The sequence below is a fragment of the Etheostoma cragini genome, chromosome 6 (assembly GCF_013103735.1).
Source record: "Etheostoma cragini isolate CJK2018 chromosome 6, CSU_Ecrag_1.0, whole genome shotgun sequence".
Lineage (NCBI taxonomy): Eukaryota > Metazoa > Chordata > Actinopteri > Perciformes > Percidae > Etheostoma > Etheostoma cragini.
In genome coordinates this window covers 21466248-21488685 of record NC_048412.1, presented here as the reverse complement: position 1 = coordinate 21488685, position 22438 = coordinate 21466248, and the positions used below count along the sequence as shown (strand labels likewise).

Below are 22438 nucleotides of genomic sequence, written 5' to 3'. Positions count from 1 at the left end.
CACACACACACACACACACACACACACACACACACACACACACACACACACACACATATATATGTATCTATCCATCTATTTCTCTCTTTGGAAATTTATTTAAAAACTGAAATCATAACAATGTCCTTTCATTTTCCCCTTGGTTTTGGTCACAGCTCTAGATCTCGGACACGGTCAAGATCTCATTCTCCATCTCATAACCGGGAGAAGAAATACCCGAGGGGATACCAGAACAACCGTGAGTTCCGGGGATTCCACCGCGGCTTCCGGAGGCCGTACAACTTCAGGGGCAGAGGGCGGGGCTACTTTCAACGTGGACGCTACCAGCGTGGTGGTGGGGGTGGTGGCTATAACAATAACAACTACTTCCGCCCCAACTGGAAGAATTACAAGCAGTACCCTCAACAGCAGCAGCAGCAGCAACAGCAAAACCATTCACGAGGACGGTCTCACAACTTCCAGCAGCGCTCAGGAAGCCCCACTCGTGGTCACTCGCACCACTCTGACCGATCCTCGTCGCCTTTATCAAGACACTCGCAGCATTCTTCCTCTTCCTCACACTCCTCCTCTCCCAAATGCAGGCCAGCCTTGTTGCTGACAAACCAAATCTCCAAAGATGTGAAAGAGGAGCTCCCGGCCTCCAAGGAGAGCCAAAAGGGAGGAGGGGGAGATGAGGAACCAGTGGAGCTTGTCAGAGTGTTGGCAGGAGATGCTAAAGAAGAAGCAGGAAGTGGGAAAAATGAGGGGAACTGGCAGGTCCTAACAGACTGCTGCAGCAGTCCAAAGAGAACAAGTCCTTTGGCAACGGCTGCTGTTAGTGTTGGCCACAACAGCCAAACTACTAACCAGTCTAGTCCTTCCCCTAAAGTCACAAATGACATCAGCAATGGTGCCCCCTCCTGGAAGATGTTGTGTAGTTCATCCAAAACAATGAAGCCCTCACATGAAGGTCTAAATCCAATGCTTTCCAGCTTTAACTTCTTCTCCAATGAGGAATATCTGGATGGAGATAAAACAGCAGTATCCATTGCCTTCAGACAGTAAGACTGATTTGTTTCTCTTCTTTTTTCAAATATTGTTTTATTAAAACTATGCAAGATTTATAGGGATACAGATACAATGTTATTATTTATTGCTTAAACGTGTTCACATGCCTTTTTTAGACCAAACAGTAATTTTATCCTGGCATTTCCTTGGCTTCGCAATCTTGGGTTGTGTGGTTGTCATAACAGACTTTAAAAAATATATATTTAGGGGGAGTCAAAATATTTGCCTTGTCAAACGGCATTGTTTTTCATGGAAATTCCTTATAGAATTAAGCTTATGTCTTTATTTTCATAGCTAAAATACTTATGACACATTTCTTCTCTGTAGTTTTAGAAAATCGTGTTTTGAAAGGCTCTAATATGACATCTGGTCAGACAATCGGTTTCATATTTGCAGATGTCTCACATGTTGCATGCCGTTGCATACAGTTAGATGCAGCTCTTTATCTCTTTGTCATTATTTAGGTTTTTGGAGGAGCAAAATAAGAAATCTAAAGCTTGGGGAAATGGCAAGAACACAGAAGCAAATGATGTGGATATGGAACAAGGGAAAGCAAATGGCAAAACATCTTCGAATATCTCTGACTTGGTGTCAAGAAAGCACAAAGAAGACAATGATGGTGAAGTGTCTCTGAATAGCTTTTTGAAAGCTTCTCCTTTTCTGTCTGCGGACGGGGAAGAAGAGGAGGAGTTGATAATCAGGCCTCATTCAAATTCACGCCACAAAGACTGGCGCAATGGGGACGAGTCCTCTAAGCTAAAGATCAAGGTATCTCACTCAGCCCGGGAAATGTTTGATGAATGCTTTGGCAAATGGCATAATGTGGCCCATTCACAAGTTGCTAACAGTCACGTTAACGCCATGGTGGAGGACATATATTGCAGTCGAAAGCTGGATAAAGCAGCTGCGATTTCGGCTGCCCTCACCAAGAGGGAGATGGCAGGAAAATTTGAGGACCTGTCCCCTGACATGGGTGGTAAAGCCAGGAAGATGGCAAAATCTCCCTCCATCCCATCTCCTACACCACCACGATGGAGGAACTCTGACAAAGAGCTCAGGGGAGAGGACTTGCCTTTCATGACCTCCAGAAAACAGGAAGCAAAATTAAATATCAGAATGGATTTCCTTGGAGATAGCCTGATGAGGTGAGCATCATATAATGGGTTCTGGTCCCATGCAGAGTCTTTCTTTAGTGAGCCATTAGTCAAATCTGTACAACCAGCTGGAGACTTTGCAACAGTATCTAATAGTATACTGATCATATACTGATTTCTTAAGAAAATTATATATTTAAAAAAAACAAGAAGCACTTTTTGCACTTTCCTCATTTGAAAATTGTTTTATGTGATAGAGAACATGTTTTCTGTTTTAAGCCTTTTATTCCAATTTTTATTGAAAAAATAAAAGCATTTCCTGTAATGGTTGCCCCGTTTATGTTTTGTTCAATGTTATTGAGAGAACATGTTTTCTGTTATAGGCCAGTTTTTCAGATTTTTATTTGTCATTTTCAGCTCTTCGGATATTTTAGCTGAGGAGCGACAGTTGTCTCATGATCTTGTGCAGTCCTCAAAAAAGGATCAGGAGTTTCGCTCCATCTTTCAACATGTACAGGCTGCTCCGTTACAGAGGAGTCCCTCTGAGCTGTTTGCTCAACACATTGTCGCCATCGTTCACCACGTTAAAGGTGAGTCCTCACCTCTCTTGCTGGAGAAATAGTTTCTTTTTTTCCATGAACAGAAAAATCCCACTTCATGCTCACTAAGATATCACCATTAAGGTTCCTCAACACTGTAACCTTTAAATCAGTGTAAGGCAATTTCATCACAATTGCAATTTCTCTGCAGGCATTATGTTTCTGAGGGGACTGTACAACAAGGCCTTCGAGTGCTTACTATTGTTTTACTTCATATGCAAATGGGAATATTTAATTCGATGCAGCATCTCAGTTGGATGGAAACGTGACAAGACACTTAAAGCAACTACTTTGACAGATGTTTCTACTGTTTCCCTGTGCAGCTCAGCACTTTCCATCCTCTGAAATGACTCTAAACGAGCGATTCACCATGTACCAAAGACGAGCTGCAGAGAAGGAAATGATGAAAACCAGAAAAAGCCCAGAAATACACAGGTAGAGTCGCCTATTGAGTGACCCTCTCACCTTCAGTTTGCTGTGGCTTCACCTCCTCTTTTAACAGCTTTCAGGTATTTCTCTCACCTTTCCTACCTGAAAATCAACAGACTATCTTCGCTTATTTGTTCTCATGCTCAGGGGAGGTCAGTTTTGTTTTTTCCCACCAGTTTTTCTTTTCCTTTGTCCGTTTTGTGTCGTCTTTGCAGTTTGATTTTGTTGCTCATAGTTTGCTGTTTTAGCACCTCTACCGTGGTTCCTGTACTTTGTGCCTTTATTCATCTTGTCTTAAATGTGTTTCTTTCTCACAGGAGAATTGATGTTTCACCAAGAGCTTTTAAGAAACACTCTCAACTTTTTGAGGCGATGAAAAGCTCAGAAGATGGCAATTACAAGGTGACTCAACATTTTGCAGTATCAAATATGTTGGAAAAACAAACAGCAAATGAGTGAGCAAGCCTGATGCCTTTAGACTGCACTCTCTGAAAGCCTGTGGGTTTCCTTGAAGGGAGATGCACAGTCTAAGAAATGCAAATACAAAATAAGGCACTTTGACTTTTGTTTTTCGTTAAATATTGCCTCCGCACATGGTGAATGAATGAATTGCTTAGACTGTGGCCACAAGCCTAACCAAGGCTAATGAATCATATAAGTTCTAACAAATGGAAGCCACTGTGCCAAAGCTGTTCAAAGGACTCTAAGCAAATGTCTTCGTAAGTATTCTTAAAAAAAATAAAGAACGGTAATAACCAACAGCAAGCACTTTATGCAACTGTGCTTTTATTTTCTCTTTCTGAGTAATTATTTCTTTATAGATGTGCATGGACACATGTGGTGCAAATACTACTGAAATACATTAAAACACTGAATAAAATTAGCAGAACGGTCCTACCTTCCTATCATTCACCATTGTTACAGTGGGGCCGGAAAGTTTAGGCGCCCCAGGTAACAATTTGTGTTAATGTGAATAAAGAAGCCAAGAAACAATGGAAAAATCTCCAAAAGGCATCAAATGACAGATTAGACATTCGTATAATATGTCACAAAAAGTTAGATTTTATTTCCATCATTTACACTTTAAAAATACCAGAAAACAAAAAACTGGCGTCTGCAAAAGTTTGTGCACCCTGCAGACTTAATACGTTGCACGGCCCCTTTGGCAAGTATCACAGCTTGTAAACGCTTCTTGTAGCCAGCCAAGAGTCTTTCAATTCTTCTTTGAGGTATCTTTGCCCATTCTTCCTTCCAAAAGTCTTCCAGTTTTTTGAGATTTCTGGGCTGTCTGTCACGCACTGCTCTTTGATCCATAGATTTTCAATTATGTTAAGGTCAGGAGATTGTGAAGGCCATGGCAAAACCCTCAGTTCACGCCTCTTGATGTAATCCACCGTGGATTTTGAGGTGTGTTTAGGATCATTGTCCATTTGTAGAAGCCATCCTCTCTTTAACTTCAGCTTCACCGATGGCATAAGTTAGCTGAAATTTTATTGAATACATTTTTCCTTCTACTTGTGAAATGTTCCCTGTGCCACTGGCTACAATACAACCCCAACACATTACTGATCCACCCCCATGCTTAACTTAATTAAATATGGTGAGGACGTAGAAGAGGTTTTCTTCTGATGACTCTTCAATGAAGACCATGTTTGTACAAGTATCTCTTTAGTGGAATTGTGTACCACAACTCCAGTGTCTGCCAGGTCTTTCTGGATTGATCGTGCAGTCAAACGTGGGTTTTGACTTGCTTTTCTCACAATCCTGCGAGCTATTCTGTCTGATATTTTTCTTGGTCTTCCAGATCTTGCTTTAACTTCCACTGTTCCTGACGACTGCCATTTCTTAATTACATTCCAAACAGAGGATATTGGCATCTTAAAACCTGTTGCTATCTTTTTATAGCCTTATTTTTAGTTTCAGTTTTCTGCTTAAAAGAACCCATGGTGCTGATTCTTGGGGCAAGGTCAGATTAGTCTGGACATTTGAAACCTTAAGATTGACATCACCTGGTCTTTCCAGACGGGGATTGAGAACAGTTCAAGACGGTGTCAGTTCTCAGCTTTCCAAAGGGGGCGGTGCATGTTTCAAACTCTGCAGGGTGCCCAAACTTTTGCAGACGCCATTTTTTTTTTCTGTTATTTTGAAAGTGTAAATGGTGGTAATAAAATCTAACTTTTTGTGACATATTATACGAATGTCTAATCTGTCATATGATGCCTTTTGGAGATTTTTTCCATCTTTTCTTGGCTTCTTTATGCCCATTAATACAATTTTTACCTGAAGTGCCCAAACTTTCGGGCCCCACTTTAAAAGAACCATATTAGTTGTTCTGCCAGACACACAGTAGCTCCACAACTACAAAGTGTATATAGTGGGTCCCAGCAACCATTTCCCAAAGCATACATCAAAGTTTTTAGCTAGGTTTCCCACCTTCCAAGCAGCTACTTTTCAGTTCATGTCTGCACAGTATGATAATCAACTTACATTGACTTTAAACTTGTTTGAAATAGGAAATCCATCACTGTGCACATACAGGGATTGTTTTGAAAACCCTTTGAATACGTGAAAGCGCCATGTCTCTGATGCTCTGATGTTCAAAATGTGGGAATTAGCTGCTGGAAGTCATGTTGCACATGGAATACAAACAAGCATGGATGACGTGAAATATGCTGATGCCGTTTCTTGCTGTAGTGCAGCAAATTCTTGAAGCCTTGTATGCTGGACTTTCCCACAAGCATTTGAATGAGAAGTAAAGAAGTTTTCAAAACACACCTTTCTGGTGGCTGACCATGCAATAACTTAACCCAAAATACAGCTGCCTAAATATTGACAGTGATGGATTGCCTAACTGAAACAAATATTAAGTCTTTTCAAGTTGATTTACTTTTCATATTAAATATGTGCTTTAAAGACAGCACAATTATATCTAAAAACATATGCTTTGGATAATTGTTCAGATTTTAAGGTAATCCTAAAACATGTAAATCTACTGGCTTGGCCCTTTAAGTGCACCAGAAAATTCACTCCAGAATGGCTCTGCATTCATGCCAGCTGACATCTACCGATCAACCTCACTGTTTAGTTTACAAACTAGCTTGGCTGTGAGCAGACTGATAGCATTTACATGCTTATCCAAAGTCTGTCCATGATGTTTCTGTTTTTGATTTGGTCAGGACGGCGTGGAAAAATTGAAAGGTGACCCAATGGACCTTCGTTTGGATATTGAGCGCCGTAAAAAATATTCCATCCAGGACAGTGGTTACAATCAGGATCGAGGACAAGATGTGGGAGATTCCCCAGATACTAGTAGAGAGAGATCTGTGGAAAAGTCCTCTAAATGCCACGAGATATCAAAGTATGTGCAACTGACCTGTATTTTTTTTTTTAATGATCTACTAAGTTGTTAAATACTGCTGATATACCCTGAATGATAAACAGTTAGCCTTGAAGTATCTCGCCTTTACTTTTCCTTTTAGGAAAAGTAAGAAGAAGCGCTCTCGCTCAAGTTCATCCTCATCTTCCTCATCCTCTAAGTCCCAAAAAGGAGATTTGTCCCACAGCAAGCCTGACCCCAAAGATAAAGGCTTTAACAGGGCCAAACTTGGTCAAACAGAGTCCCTAGGACCAGTTGAAGGAGAAAAGCCACGTGGAGGATTTGTAAGTTTAACGCATGTTGACCATGTTTAACCACGTTGGATTGATTGATGCCCCTAGTTTGACAACCCTGACGGTGTCAGGTTACACTGTACATTTTACTTCAACAGTTTGCTGTAAATCGATTATGTTTCCTTGTGTTATTGTCTAAATACAGCAAGTCCGTATTCGTGGAAGGAGCTGGAACAGAGGCAATTATCAGGGAAATTCTTCACATGGTACCAACACCATGGCAAACATGGCAGTACAGCCCAAAAATGAAGACTGGGACCCAGAGTACACTCCCAAGAGCAGGAAATACTACTTAGTAGGGACAATCTCTTTCCCATTTCATTCCTTCCATCTCGGTTTGAATCAACCACATAGTGTTGTTAGTCAAATTGACTCAAGTTAGGGCTGCATGACATGAGCAAAATATGTGATAACGTTGTTGAATATGCAACAAGATAACTACTTGCTGTAAATATATAGATCAGTTCTACATTTCCACTACTTTTTAGAATTCTGCTAAAATACAACAACTCGCTTGTTAAATTTAAAACAAATTATAGGAAATCCTTCCCAACATTCTATTATTGAACAAATTGAACATTGAATTGAATGTTAAAAGACCCAATACTGATTAAAACTGTGATAGGTACATTTTAAAGTGCAGTTTTCTAGTGATATTTTCTTTCAACTCACACAAAAAAATCTCTGAATGTTGTTTGTGATGTGTCAATTGTTGTCATACTTTTTCTCTCAGCACGATGACAGAGAACGGGAGGCAGAGTGCAAGTGGCTGGACAACCGAGGGCGAGGTCGGGGAAGCTTCTCACGCGGAAGGGCACGATTCATCATCCGCAAAGCCACTGGGGGACCCAACACCAATAGCCCAAAATGGGCCCATGACAAGTTCCACATCAACAGGGAGCAAGACAATGCACAGGAAGAGGAGACAGAACCGGACCATAAAGAAGGAGAAATTGACGGAGTGAATACTTGAGCAGTGAAGCAGTGATGAAAATATTAGTTTTCTTCTGTCTTGTTGGGAAGGGACTTTGAGATTTTATCCACCACAATGGATTCATAAATGCAGATTAAAATATTTCAAGACTTTTTTTATGCTTTGATTTCAGCATGGGATACTCACGCTGACTTGACACAATGATTTTCCACATCAGGATAGAACTCATAACTAGTAGAAGCACTGTTTAAGGGTGAATTGCTGTTTCTTATAAGAATTCAGATTTATGTTACATGCTTTTTGCATTATATGGTTAAGGGAAATTGTATGTGCAGCATTGGTAATGGTGACATTTACACTTTTCTTGCAGGAATGATGTAACAAAATAAAAAAGACTCCTTAATGACATCTATATTTTTAAGTAGCAAGAGAAAATTACATGTTAGATCAACTCGGCTTGTGCCTTATACCTGTGCAAATGAAGAAATGTTTTGTGAGTGTGTTACAAGATAAATACTTTAAAAAGGTTTTAGAAAATGAGGTTTGTGGTTTTGAGCGGTTTCTTGTCTGGATTATTTTGACAGCAATGCGTACACTGTAGTTCATGTTGACATCATACACTTCACTGCACTCTAAAAACGACCTGATCTGACATGGGACCAAACTCTATGGGTCAAAGGTTATGCCCTACTGTCTTTCATTGTACAACAATCAACAGATCTACAATATTAGCTGGCGGCACAGGAGTCTGTTATTATAAGGATAACTACCTGTACATTTACCATGTTGCTCATTAAACATTTTGTTTTCAAAGATTACTAAACCTTACAGTAGCTCTTTGCTTGAACTTAGATATCACTAATCAATGTATAATATTGATAGTGATTATACATTTCTTTTCTCCAAAGACATTCATTGTAGTTTTGTAATTGGCTGTACAGGATTCTGACTTTGTCTGTAACAGAATTAACAGATTGGTGGGTTTTTAATTTGCTGTTTGCAAACTTTTCTCCAGTCAATATTTTCAATTATGTAAATTGTTTTCAACTGTGTTACCCTTGTGATAAAAGAGGCATTTGAGCATTTGTTTAGTCTGTATTTTGTAAAGAAAAAGAAATACAGGGTTTGTAGCGCAAGAATTACAGTATGTCTAAACCTAGAATATTATTTCAGTTCATTACTCCAGTGATTTTAAGTCTAGGATTGGGTTTACAGCTGAACATACAATTGAATTACACAATGTTTGTGCCTTACTCTGGGGCTGCTAATCTTATTTGTACAATGCAGGCCTACGGATGGAGATGCACATTTAATAGTTTTAGGTTTTAGTTTAAAGGTTAAAAGCTTTGGAAAGATTGCATTATTTTAAATAGGTGTTAATGTTTTTTTCTTAGAGACCGTAAATTAAAGAGACACTGATAACTTTACTTTTCGCCTTGACTTTTTTTCTTCTCGTTATTTCTATACAGGTATAAGTACAATTCAGGATAATAGAGCAAACTGTGGCTTGACGCATGTCCACAGCTGCATGTAGCCTCCCACCAGTTTGAGCAGTCACACCAGAGAGGAACGGAACATACAGTTTAATGAATAAGCATATTGAGAACAAAGACCAGTGCCTTACTAGTGGTTGTAAAGAGCCTGGTTTTCTCCCAGAAACACTGGGACCCTGGGGGAAGCTCACCAGTCGTTTCACTTTGTACGTACATAACCAACCCAATGTCATTGTAGTTTGTGAAATGGTGACGTAAGTATTGTGATTTGTGTAAAGAGACCCTGTTGTTACGTTCCCCAGAGACCGCAGATCATGTTCCGGTGGACGCCTTTCCTTGTTGTTCTTTTCCTAACTACAACTGTCCCGTTGTTGTAGAGTGTCCTGCGTGTGGTGGTCTGTCCGGCGGCGTGCAGCGTTTAATTTTCCCGTAGTTGCGTACCCCAGAGACCACAGATTGTGTACCGGCGGTACATTTATTGACAAATCAATAAATCAAAATAACGTGACAATTTCACAAAGTGCCGTGAGAATATGAACGCATCACAGCTGCACAACAACTGCCTGTTGTTACAAGTTTAAGACTACAGTATGTCCACGAAAAATCCGCCGGATGTTGCTCTTTTCGGCCGGATCTCCATTACCTTCCGCTTCCTTTGAGTGGTTATTTTAGATTTATGAGGACTATGGTTAACTGCACTTCAGATCTTTGAAGGGTAAATCCAGACAGCTAGCTAGACAATCTGTCTAATCTGAGTTTTCTGTTACACAACTAACACAACCTTTGACGGTGACAACAACTAGCGCCAGGACACGATCTGCGGCTCTGAGGGACGCAACAGTGGGGAAATTAAATGTCACACATCGGTGACGACAACGGCATGGACCACCACATGCGGGACGCGATCCCTGGGCGCAGGGACGCGATCCCCGGGCGAAAGGACATAAGCCGTGGTCTCCGTGGTGAAAGTCCTGTGCTGTTTGACCAATCCGCCACCCCAACCAACTTCCCTGTGCGGATTTTTGGCTTTTCAATACTATTCGTTATTTTGTGATCAAGAAATAGGCTTTCCATTAAAAGGCATTACTTCAACATTTTTACTCAAAACACCCCTCTGTCACTACCCCATGTAAGTCGAGTGCAGATGTGAATTGCGCATGCTCAGATTTAAACGGTTTACAGCATAACGTGTCATACTCGATGAGAGTCCAGGCAGACTGGCTCTGGTTGAGTGCAGATGTGAGATGTGCATGCTCAAATTTAAATGGTTTACGACATAACTTGTCATAATGAAATTTGTGAAATCCTTAAAAAAAAAAAAAAAAAATATCGTATTACTAACAATAACAAGCTATCTATGATTGTTTGACGCACAAGACGCCGTTAACGCCCAACACTGCTTGCAATACAAGTTGGATTTGGTGCCGTGTCACTGTCGGCACAGGTTATTAATGTCAGAATGTCTGCTATTTTTTTAATTTGCCAGAAGTTGTCATAGTGAGTTCAACCGGTTAGCATAAAATCAAAACTGGTTTAGCTTTGTACGCCAGACCGAACCGGTGAAACCGGGTGTGGTGATTGATCTTACTTTGGTAACCACTTTGATCAACAGAAGGCCAAGGTGACCTGATTCACTCAGAGTTATGAAAGTCATTGGAGTCTCCAGGCAGTCTTTGATTAAACAATCTTTAGTCTCGCATTTCCAGACTTTCTTCTGCAGCGCTGCGGAGGAGGGTCTGGAAGGTAACCATCCCAGAACTTGTGCATGTCCTCCATTGCTCCAGTAGACGTGTCGAATTTGAAAAAAGAATTTTAACTGTGTTTTTATCATATATAATAATATATATTTTTAAATTTATTGTATATTGTTTTTTGTTTAACAATTTTTTAAGTTGCTGTGAATTCTTGTTCATTTGGAAATGGGGTAGTTTGTGCACATTATTTGTACTTTTTAATATCCACTCAATGTTGTCCAGGAGAAAACTTTTACAGGACAAAAAAAGACTATATCCTATTCCACACAATGTTGAAGACTAAACTTTGAGAACTCCCCAACATTCAACAGGGAAGATGAAGTAGTACTTCAATAATGACATTTTCCTTTTCAGCAAGGGTACATCTTTATCCTCCAATAAAAATGTAGTTACTTTTCTTGTCCACATTATTTAGGTTTGTGAAATTCATTGTTGCGTAACCCTGGTTCTGCTTTTATAACTGGCCAGTCACTTTGACTCAAGGGGAATAGAAAAAACAACAACAACATTACAGACACACATTCAAAGTCCTCACAACACATATACAGTGCATAAGGTATTTGAATTTTTTTCAAATATGTAGCTATTACACACCATACAGCATGGAGATGTGTGAAAGAGTGAAGCAGATTCAAGTGTGATTGTGCTGCTTCGGAATCTAGACTTTTGTCTTCTAACATTTTGGTAATACCTTCATTTTCACTGTTTAGTCTCAGCCTGACATATGAGCTTTGTTCTTGCACAATAAACCTGTCTTACCTGTTCTTTTCCCCCTTCACACCATCTCTCCTCCTCCTCTCTCTCACTCCCCCCTCTTTCTCTAAACTGTATGAGCCATCCTACTTCTTGCTGTTGACTTGCCATGACAAGCCTAAGGAGAAGTTGCTCAATGTTAATGTTTGACGTGAAGTAGGAACAAGGGCCTTGGCTGCCATATCTCTCAGTCTTAGACGAAACAACCACACTCTTTCGGTTCTCCTTCTACTCAAGTGTGTTTGTTGGTCTGTGAGGAAATTACATATTTAAATCCGAGGGAGAAAGACAGAAAGAGACCATGGGTAAGTCAATTGTATCCCTTTTTCTTATATGCTGGTGGCTTTTTGGATGTTTCAATCCTCTCAGCCTGTTTGCTGGGATTCTGGAGATTTAATTATAAAAAAAACAAAGAGTATGCTGTTAAATATATAATTATTTTAAATTTGCCATGCAAATAAAACTACTATGATACCATTGCATAGCTTTGCGTTGATTCAATTTATGTATTTGTGTTTGCTGTTAAATAAGGGTAATACTTTTTATGAACCCAGAGATTAAGAAAACTTACCAACGCTGGGTGACTTTTCCTTATTGGAAGATTTTTAAATTCTATTAATGCTGCAGGTATAGACTGACATAACAAACATGTTTTCCCAATTGTAAGGAATGATTACTGACTGAAAACACTGTACTGTTTATCTGCAATAATCTACATTTGCTCAAAGCCTGCATCCTTGTCTGGCCTTGACTTCTTGGTTTTAAAATGTCGGGACACATCACTTGTGAAGCATGCACATCAGCCTTTTGTGCATAGCCTCTAATTTTCCGCCCTATTTACGGTGCCACTGTAGAGGTGCTGGTGCTGGTCGACTTCGAGGCCACCATGGGAGACGAGATCACAGTGAGGATGGGGGATGTGGTCAAAAACGTTACCAAGGCCAGCGAGGAGGGATGGCTGGAGGGAGAGCTGGGAGGAAAGAGAGGCATCTTCCCTGCTACCTTTGTCAAGGTCTGTTAATGCTATTCAGTCCACAGCATGTTGCTGATGTCCTGATTGTGTTTGCTCATCCAATTGTCTTAAAATATGCCTTGTCTTTTTTTTCTTCTTTTTTTCCATATGACAGGTGGTACCAGTCTATTTGATGGGTGACAGCCAGAGGGAGCCACGAAGCATTAGACAAAGTACAAAAGGCTAAATGAAAATGAAGAATGCTGAGAGCATTCTTAATTTTCTTCACTGTCATCAGCTTACAAACCAGAAAGTATCTATTTGCACTGTCCAAACAGTATAAGAAGGGTTTCAATTTTAAAGACTATATATGCATTCTGGGATTAATTTACTTGCTAAATTTCTTTTTACCATATTGTATGTGATCAGCTCCTGAATTTAACATGTATATATCCACAATGGAGGTGACTTTTCATTAATTTCCTTTGTTGGGAAATGGTATCAATTTCTTCAAATGGTCCATATCTCCATTTGTAATGAAAGTCTTCAAATTATTTAATCTGTGTAAACTTGTATGTGAAAAAGCTCCAAGATAACAGCCTTCTGACACTGCAGCAATAAGCACATTATGCCAATCAAGAAGAATTCTCCTTGTAAAATCTGCACATATTGCAAGATGAACCCCTTATCTCAGCGTAATAAACCATTAAAATATTTGAGAGTGCTATTCATATCAGGTTGGCTATTTGAAGATTCTATGATCTAAAATCACAAGTGTTCATTATTGTGGTCAGTGTGCTGCATGCGTTCCGCAAGACAGTGCAGCAAGCAAGCCAACTGTAAACATACGTTCACCACATCCTCGCCACACAAACTTAATTATAATGTATGGCAATGGAGCAGAAATACACAAACTGTTCTTAAGGGATTAGAGATGTTACAAGCGCCAAAGTGCTATTCCGTCTTAGCACTGTCCTGTTGAGACTTGACTACTCTGCCTCTAGCTAAACATACCAGCGTTGAGCTCTAGCTTCTCCATCAGCCTAACCAATAGATTCTTTGTCTTTCAGTGAAGAAGATGAAACAGACAAGGAAATGTGAGGTAGCATTCGCCTATAGCCCCGTGAATGAAGACGAACTGACGCTGGTTGTTGGGGAGACAATAGAAATTGTCAGAGAGGTAAAGTTTCCCGAAACCCCCACATTTAAACTCATTTAAAAAAACTACAGTGGTTATCAGCAAACGAGCTGTGTTAGCCTAAGTTGTTGTAAGCAAGGCATGTTCCTGCTCGTGCTAAAGCTCCTCAGTAGCCAAAACCTTAGCATTGTGTGCAAATCTAGGTGTTGGTTGAATGTTTGCTCAACCAATTGCTGAGTGTTTTTCATAGTGATTATTTGGGTTACAATCTTTTTTAAATATTTGGCTGCCAGGCTGACAAAACATGTTTCCAAGTACTTACAAATTATAGCTTTATGGAAATGTAAGTGAACTGATCTGACTACACTAGAGTAGATCTGACTAAGAGTTTACATGGACGTTTCATGCCATCAAGTAATCAGATCTGAAACATTACTGAGTAATATCTGGAATGTATACCTGTTGTTAAGTGTTTTACCATAGTGTAAGTGCAGCCATTCCATTTTGCTTTCTCACATACTTTCTTGATGTACTGTTTCCTACCACAATATAATCTATACAACAGATTGAAGATGGATGGTGGATGGGTGTGAAAAATGGCAAAGCAGGAGCATTTCCGTCAAATTTTGTCAAAGAAATCTTTGTTTCCCCTAAAGGTTTGTAAAGCCAAAACGTTTGTTTACTTTTTTTTTTCCCTTTTCCTTTTTCTGCACATGGAATTTAAAAAACAATAGCTGAACTGATTATTTGTGATATTCTAGACAATAAGCACAATGAGGTCAAGTCCAGACCTAAGCTGACTGACGCAGTGTTCAACAAGGAGGTATGTAGCGCAGAAATGACATTTTTGAAATGCATGACTTGTTTCCCATTGACTTAATGTATTTTCTGTCCTCATGAAGATATCTCAACGGGCAAGTGTAAGGAACAAAGGAAAAAATGGTAAGTCATTACAGGGTGATGATTACATGATCATTACACTCATTGAATAAACACTATGGGGATATCCTTATTTTAGGTGGCATTCTTACTTTTGAACAGCATTTCAAAAGAAACTTGACAGCGTCTATTTATACCCAAACACTTGGTAATTCCTGTGCTTTAACCGGAAAGGTTTCTGGGTGGGGTCGACTATAAATACATGTCATGTGGCCAAAGTGCCTTGATTAATCACTTTACAGAGGGTTACGTCACATTGGAATATCCCTCAGGGATCAAGGTGTAAAAACTTTTATCTGTAGTTTGTCACAACCTCTTTTCAGATATCCTTTGATTTATTAATGTGAAGGTTGCATACAAGACTGATAAGATTATTCATCATTATTCAACATGTACTATACTGCTCAGATACTGGAAGGTTAGTAACCATGTTATCTCTGATACTACGTCTCCTTAGTGGTGGAGTGTTGCAAAGTCATGTTTGACTACAAGGCCAAAACGGAGGATGAGTTGGATCTGAAAAAAGGAGACATTGTTGGGATACTGAGCAAGGTTGGAGCACAACTTATTTTAGTTTCAAACACGTTTTCCCATGTCATATTCTTAACAGACTCCTTCAGGTACAATTGCTTTACAAAGTATGCAAAGAAGGCAAACAATATCATATTGCTTGTCCAGTCAAACGAGTTGTGTCACTTTAAAAAAAATGTACAAGGTGACGCATGTTTAAGTAACACTAATTTGGCAGGTGCCCAATGGTATCACCAAAAAATAAATATCTGAAATAAAATGCTATGATAAATTGGTGATAAGGCAGCTGTGTCTTGCTTGACCGTTTGGTAACCTCTTGAGCAATTTGGCATCCCAAGGGACACTGCTATGTTTGAGCTTGAAATGTGACTCATTAATCTCCAATCTTTAGGAAACAGAAGATGAAGGCTGGTGGGAGGGAGAGCTAAACGGACGCCGTGGCTTCTTTCCGGATAACTTTGTCATGGTGATACCACCAATGGACAGCCTGCAAGTGAGTGGACTAAAACACAATCTCAAGAATATCCTTGTTGGACTGGACCTTCCCCATATTCAAGATTTGACAACTGCATTGTGCTACCATGAAACCATGGACACGCTTTATAGTAACTCTTATCTACTATACTTTTTTTTAAAGGCTCTAAATGCAATGCACATAATGACACTTTATCTGCAGCTGGCTGGTCCTGTATTTGTGTTACTTTAGCAAGTCTGCAGCCAGTGTGCAGTGAGTCAGGATTGTCTTTACCGTCCTCTGTTTTGGAATTACTCACTGAAAATTCCCTCAGTGGAAAGAGTCTGTAAAATAGAAATGACTTTATTCACATGGGAACGTACTTGCCAACATGTTGAGTTTTCCGTTTCTTGTCCTCTAGTCTGGGACCACAAGCCAACCGCCTGCACGCAGCATCGACAAGAAACCCTCAGGTAGGAGACTAGTATGTATGTTGGCACAGGAACAAACACTGTTTGAAATTCAAATGGGGATCTGGGCTTCATGTTTCAGAGGTACTCCTGTGACTCATGACTCCTGGCTAGAGTGGCGTTTGGCCTGGCAGTTTGCGGACAGTTTGGACTGTGATGGGCTGAAGTTTTAGCAGATGGAGGAATTGGCAGCAGTTTTGGTTGCGTGATTTCCAGCATGTGGTATAAAAGCAGCCAAAATGGTCCCTTGTTCAATGTAATTTTTTCAATGCTCCACTGAAGCAGCGTAAAGCCCTTACAGTATGGATCACAACATTGCCGAATCATTCTACTGTATCTTCCATTTTTATTTGTGCTCATCTACTCACTGATGGAAAGTAACAGAGTACATCTGCTCAAGCACTGTACTTCAGTACAATTTTGAGGTCCTTTTACTTCACTTAAGTATTTCCATTTTATGCTACTTTCTACTTCCCAGGCAATATTATACTTTTCATACTACTACTTTTATCTAACAGCTTAGTTACTTTTCAGATTCAAATTAATGATATGATGACACATACATCAATTAATAAATACATTATTATTGTAGATTAAGCTACTTTAAGCTACTAAGCAGTGTATTAAGTAGTCATAGTGGGCCTCACCTCTACCAGCAGTAATATTAAAGGGATGCTCACCGATCAATTCATCCATAGTTATAATCCAAAAATATAATTTGTATAATTATGAAATGGCCCCTTCTGCCATTAGTACTTCTACTTTTGGTAGACTTTGACTGACATATTGCTGTATGTATGTACTCTTACTAAAGTGACATTTTGATTGTCGGACCTTTGTTTGTAACAGAGTAAAATAAAGATATGAGTACTTTTCTTCACTGAATTTGGAAATGCTCTGGAGTCAAGAGTTAGGCCAGCATGTTACAGACTAAAAAAAACAAGATGTGTGATTGCTACTTTTATACGGTTATAAAGTCTGTAGTGTTATTTCTGGGTTATATATTTACCTTGGTAAAGTTTAGATTACTTTAAAGTTTCTAAGTTGTTGTTGTCATTGTCAAAAAAGAGCAAATGAAGCTTAATAGACTTTGAAACAAGAAGATGTAGAAGTCAAATCTGTGAGCCGCACAGAGCAGGATGTGGCTTCTTGTCTAGTCTCAGCTGAGGAGAACCGTCTGTGGTGCAAGTTGCATATTTTGCAAATCAAAAATGTCTCTTTTACAAATTTAGACCTCTTTTAGAACTCTATATCGGTTGAAGATTAAAAATTGCATGCTTGTCAAAACATTTGTGGTTAAACTGACAGGTGGAAACAGAGCCATAAAAAGTGTGCAGCTATTCAAAGATGTCACCTGAACAATTGGATATCAGTGCAGCAGTCTCATAATTTGTACTGAAATACTGCATTTTTACACTAATTACAGCATTTCTTTCCACACAGTATCGCTCACAAGAATATGACAGGAAGTTTCAGACTATAGCAAGATGGGGGGATGGTTAGACTGGTCACGTGACACAGTTCAGGAGTCTTGGAGGAAACAAGGGGGTGGGGGTCGAAGAGAGCTCTGTCACAGAGATTTTAAGAACCAGAACTACTGCTACTACTGCTGTGTGGATGGTTTGCTTGTGAGGGAATGTTGCAAAATGCTTTGAACACTCAAGGTAGGCTTCCTGTGTTGTCGTTCTGTCCGATGTTTATCCAAAGTATTATGCTTTTTTTATGGCTATGCGTTAGAACAGTTTTACTTCTTAGATTTGTGCTTGTATTTATTTAGCAGAGCTGTAACGGCTCCTTAACATCATCTGCCTGAAATAAGCACTTGACTTGCATGGCAAATAGGGAACCTCTCACATTACCATCAGTTCACTGACGCTTCATAATTTAAGCATCTATCCTTGCAGTCTCCAAGTCCAAAAGTCCCCTCAGGGGCTGTATTTTTTCCATGAGCTGAGGCAGGGTGACTGTCCCTGATGAACTTGTTGAGAACCTTGGGAGCGTTACTGTAGTGCTATTGGATAGAGCAGTGACCTGGTCTGCTGCACTGATGTGCACGGCTTTGCCTTCACATGCAACTGCTCATAATCTAGATTACACACACAATCTAGATTTAACTGACTGGTAGCATTTTTTCTGCACCACAATAAACCCAAAGGCTTTCTGGGGTAAACAAATTCAAAAATTGGACAAATAAAATAAACCAGTGACTTTTTACTAGTGGTCACAGTTCTGAGTAATGACAATGAAAACAATAATACATTAACGCGAGTGGTAATGACAATAGAAGCAGAATGGATAGAGTATAACAGTACTCTTAATCTATTATAACATATGCTTCACCTGTATGAGGTGTGAAAGCTTACTTTTATTTATCAATGGCAGATTTGCTTAGCATACATTTTTTTTCAACTTGCTCTATAATCATATTTTTCCACACCATGGTCGATGGGATCAAAGAGACAATATTTGTCTGACCAAATCCCAATGTAGAATGTCACTGCTTCAAGGGCCTGGCAACAAGAGAAGTGTTAAGGAGGCTTAGCCCCTCAGTTGTTTTATTTTGTCCACTCTGTTTACCTCTTAACAATTTGCCCATCAACCAACGTACTGTCTTCAGAGAGTGCGTGGGCTAAGTTTTAAAGCTAGTGTAAAGATATTTGTATCATATGAGACAACACAAGTAATCCATTGGTACCAACTATGCCATCCTAGTTTATATTTAAAAGTTAGGCTGAATTTTACTGTATGAAAAAAAAGTCAAATGAATGAATTTTCCTAGTTCCTCTAAAGTGCAGCTGTGCTATTCACATACCGAATGCAACTTTGTGCTAATGGTTCATTCACTACTGCATTTTTAGTGAAGACAGAGGCCTCAGCGATGGAGAAAGGTGGTCCAGCAAAGACAAAAGGTATACATAGCAGTGGCTTGAATGATAATTATAACATTGTTGTGTACTTTTATAGAGAAATAGTGTTGTGGAGTAATGTAATAAATTTGATTTCCAGATGACAAACCAGAGGTTAAGGACATGAGAAGCAATCCTCCAACCAAGGTCAAGCTGCCATCCATCAGCAAGCCCAGCCCACCTCCAGTCAAAGACAAACCCACCAAGGTTTTACCCAAGTAAGTAATGACAAAGTAGAGCTGGGCAATATGGGACAAAAATCGATTATTTTTATATTTTTTAACAAAAACATTGATAGCAATTTTGCCGCAATATTGTAGGGTTGACTATTGGTGCTTTCACAAAATATGAACACAATGGGATTTGTGATAAACAATCACCAATATTGTGGATACAATGACTAAGTGGGTAAACGCAAATAATTAAACAGCTAGTAAGTCTGGTACATTTAGAAAATATTACTTTACTGTAATGCTAAAACTACTAAAGACTTTCAAAATAATATGTCTTCCCACTCAGAGACATGAATACTGATTTATTTGGAACACTTTAAAGTAAAAGGCCTTAGGAAATGTCAGGAACACTTTCTCCTTGTTGGTCTGGCCCCGGGAGCACCGCCTTTAGATGAGAAAGGTTTTGGTTGCCGACACCAGTTGCCATGGTATAGAAGAATGCCAGGATGCCCGACCTTTAGCGGTTCAGTGGAAAGTCTGGGATGAGTCAAATCGGGTCTAAACAGATGAGAGCAGCCCATTTCCTGTTTCCTGAGTGAAACACACACACATACAAAAACTGAGAAAACAAAAACAGCCCTGTCTTGAGGGGGCTGCTATTGGAGAACAAACATTTTCTAAAAGTTGCTTCGAAGCAAATATGTTTTGAAGGGACACCTTTCTTTAAGAATTCTTCTCAATTTTCTAAAAGCTCAATCTTGAGGCCTTTACCTCAAGGGCAAGGCTGATTATTTATAAACTTCATATCAGATCTAACCAATGCATAAAGGTTACTTAAGTTGAGTTGTGACTCTGGGGAATCTGCCATCATGACTGCTGAGCTGTGAAAGTGAAACATGTGACAGCCAGGACAAAATAACATGCAGAGAGACTTCAGCTGCTACTGCTTGGTCTGCACCTGTACCCACCAGAGTGTAGGAAACTGGAAACCAAATTCAAAGTGTTTTTGTGTTGTGCACAGCCTGTGCACCAACATTTTCTTTCACCAAGAGAGATTTTTTTGATAGATTCAGATTCTTTCCTTACATTGCATATTTTTTTATTTATTATTTACTTCTGTCAAAAGAACTAAATTGAAATCTTATTAAATTGTACTTTTGTTTTCAGTAGAACAAATGGTGATGTTGCCCCTGTTTCCCCAAAACAACCGGAGGATAAAGAGACCGACCAGTTCGATGGATTAGACGTGCAGACTGAAAAGCTGTGCCATCCTACAGCAAACAGAGCCAAACCCCCTCACAGGAGACCACCATCAGGCCTTGTTACAGCAGCACAAGTACGTCCACCTTAGTGATTTATCACTTTCTTTTGAGAACCTTTGCCCTTAAATGTGAAGAGTTACATAATGCACGCTTATAGTAACTGAGGCCGGAACCGCTAACAACAAGCTAAACCACAGAATGCTTTCTGTGGACCTTGGCAGCTTGATATTGTCGCTTAAAATATGAGGCAACTCTCTACTTTATATTGTGCAGAATTGTTAGGTAAAAGTACTGTCTTTCCTGAAATGGAACAATTTTTATGTTCTTATTGTTTTTTCAATAACACAATTATTTAAAAGGATTTTTTTTTATAAATTGGTCACATTCTTTCTCACACACTCCCAAGTTTTTTTTAGTATATACATATAGTATATACAATAGTATTCACATGAATCGCTCCATTGATATGTACGTTCGACCATATTCTTAATCCAAGCACCAATTGTCGGTGCCTCCATTATCTTTCAGATGAGAGCTATAGTCCGTATTTGCCTCTAGTGTAACAAAAATCAATACATTTATGTTCTTGGGTTTTCAGATTTAGATTCATTGGACACTGGTTCAACAGAAGTAATTACATTTAGTGGTAGGCCTACTTTGAATTTCTAGGCCCATTTCGTCCTTTAGTGTAATGCTTTTCTGCAGTTCAAATGTAGTGATTCATGACAAGTTATATCCAGCACATGCAGGTCAATGACCAAAAATGTTGTTCAAACTATGCCATGAGGTATATAGCTTTTCTAGGCTCTACTTCTTTCCTAGACTCACTCATTTTGCAATTAACAGCTGTAGCAAGCTATTATAGCAGTAGCTTACAATGGTTTAAAGGAAGGAAGAGATAAAAGTTTCTGAACTTGCACTTCCCATAATATAGATGTACAGATGTAGCAAGAGAAAAGGCCCAAGTGATAGACTCGTCCCAAGTTTTTTTGAGTTGGCCATTTTACACTGACAGCAACAAGTTTGGGCCTGATCTCTACTAGGTTTTCAAAAGTCCTTCTGGGAAACAAAGGAATTCATTCCCTGAAGTATCATTTTAAGTTTTTAGGCCTACTTGGCTGCTCAAAAGACAGACATAGCTGTTTAATTGGTATAGTTGGAGAATGAGAAACCCTAAGGCAGGTTGTGAGGAATAATTACTGTTAGCAATGATTGCTATTAAGGCATGGCTAATGTTGCTTTGCAGGCCCAGGGTGCCTCTGACCAGAAAGAACCAAAACTATCACCAAAGAAAATCCAGACAGAAAAAGTATCTGGCCTGCAAAAGGTTTGTGACATCGACTGCATTGATTGCTTTTCTAACACAGCACACACGTGGTATTGATGATAAACCTCACTAGTCTGGATTCAGCTTATATTATTATATATTGTGCACTATTTTATATTGATTAGCCAATATTCTAGCAATGAAGTTCACTGGTCTGTCCAATGTAATGCAAAGCCACCTAAATTCATTGCAGGGTACAGAACGTCTCCTACCATCGCCCGCAAAGCCTGATAATCAACCCAAGACACCACCTCCGCTTCGACCAGCACCACCCAGAGCAGTTGTGGATGGTAGAACTGTAACCCATAAGGAACAGACAACTATAGAAAGCCTGCAGGCTGAGATCAAAGAGCTGAAAATGGCTCTGGATCTATTACAGGCCCGACACGAGTGAGTACTAATCATTTGTGATGTGGGTATGTTTAAGACCTGATGGACTGATTCAGATTATTTGAGAGGTCTTACAAATAAAGCTACCATAAGGCAAATATATAACAGTTCACATAGAGGGCCA

The 22438-nt window shown here is 39.4% G+C and overlaps 2 protein-coding genes across 6 annotated transcripts in view; both read left to right on the top strand.

Moving 5' to 3' along the window:
• Positions 1-8903, top strand: part of thrap3a (thyroid hormone receptor associated protein 3a) — an 18398-nt gene extending 9495 nt beyond the window's left edge. For 3 of the 4 annotated variants that reach the window (XM_034873895.1, XM_034873896.1, XM_034873898.1), the window contains 9 exons: positions 156-1040; positions 1512-2192; positions 2559-2731; positions 3064-3175; positions 3487-3571; positions 6346-6527; positions 6649-6829; positions 6984-7133; positions 7572-7825. In XM_034873895.1, coding sequence (XP_034729786.1) covers positions 156-1040; positions 1512-2192; positions 2559-2731; positions 3064-3175; positions 3487-3571; positions 6346-6527; positions 6649-6829; positions 6984-7133; positions 7572-7811 — 2689 coding nt within the window. In that variant the 3' untranslated portion in view covers positions 7812-7825. Of the gene's footprint in view, positions 1-155; positions 1041-1511; positions 2193-2558; positions 2732-3063; positions 3176-3486; positions 3572-6345; positions 6528-6648; positions 6830-6983; positions 7134-7571 lie in introns of all 4 variants that reach the window. The other variant, XM_034873897.1, reaches the window with a different exon arrangement.
• A 2940-nt stretch (positions 8904-11843) lies between these two features.
• The window catches only part of sh3d21 (SH3 domain containing 21), a 12229-nt gene continuing 1634 nt past the window's right edge, over positions 11844-22438 (top strand). Inside the window, exons 1-15 of one of the 2 annotated variants that reach the window (XM_034873912.1) lie at positions 11844-12077; positions 12627-12784; positions 12900-12957; positions 13795-13904; positions 14428-14518; positions 14624-14685; positions 14765-14804; positions 15259-15353; positions 15724-15825; positions 16208-16259; positions 19115-19165; positions 19263-19380; positions 20506-20671; positions 21844-21924; positions 22118-22314. In XM_034873912.1, coding sequence (XP_034729803.1) covers positions 12074-12077; positions 12627-12784; positions 12900-12957; positions 13795-13904; positions 14428-14518; positions 14624-14685; positions 14765-14804; positions 15259-15353; positions 15724-15825; positions 16208-16259; positions 19115-19165; positions 19263-19380; positions 20506-20671; positions 21844-21924; positions 22118-22314 — 1385 coding nt within the window. In that variant the 5' untranslated portion in view covers positions 11844-12073. Of the gene's footprint in view, positions 12078-12626; positions 12785-12899; positions 12958-13794; positions 13905-14427; positions 14519-14623; positions 14686-14764; positions 14805-15258; positions 15354-15723; positions 15826-16207; positions 16260-19114; positions 19166-19262; positions 19381-20502; positions 20672-21843; positions 21925-22117; positions 22315-22438 lie in introns of both variants that reach the window. The other variant, XM_034873911.1, reaches the window with a different exon arrangement.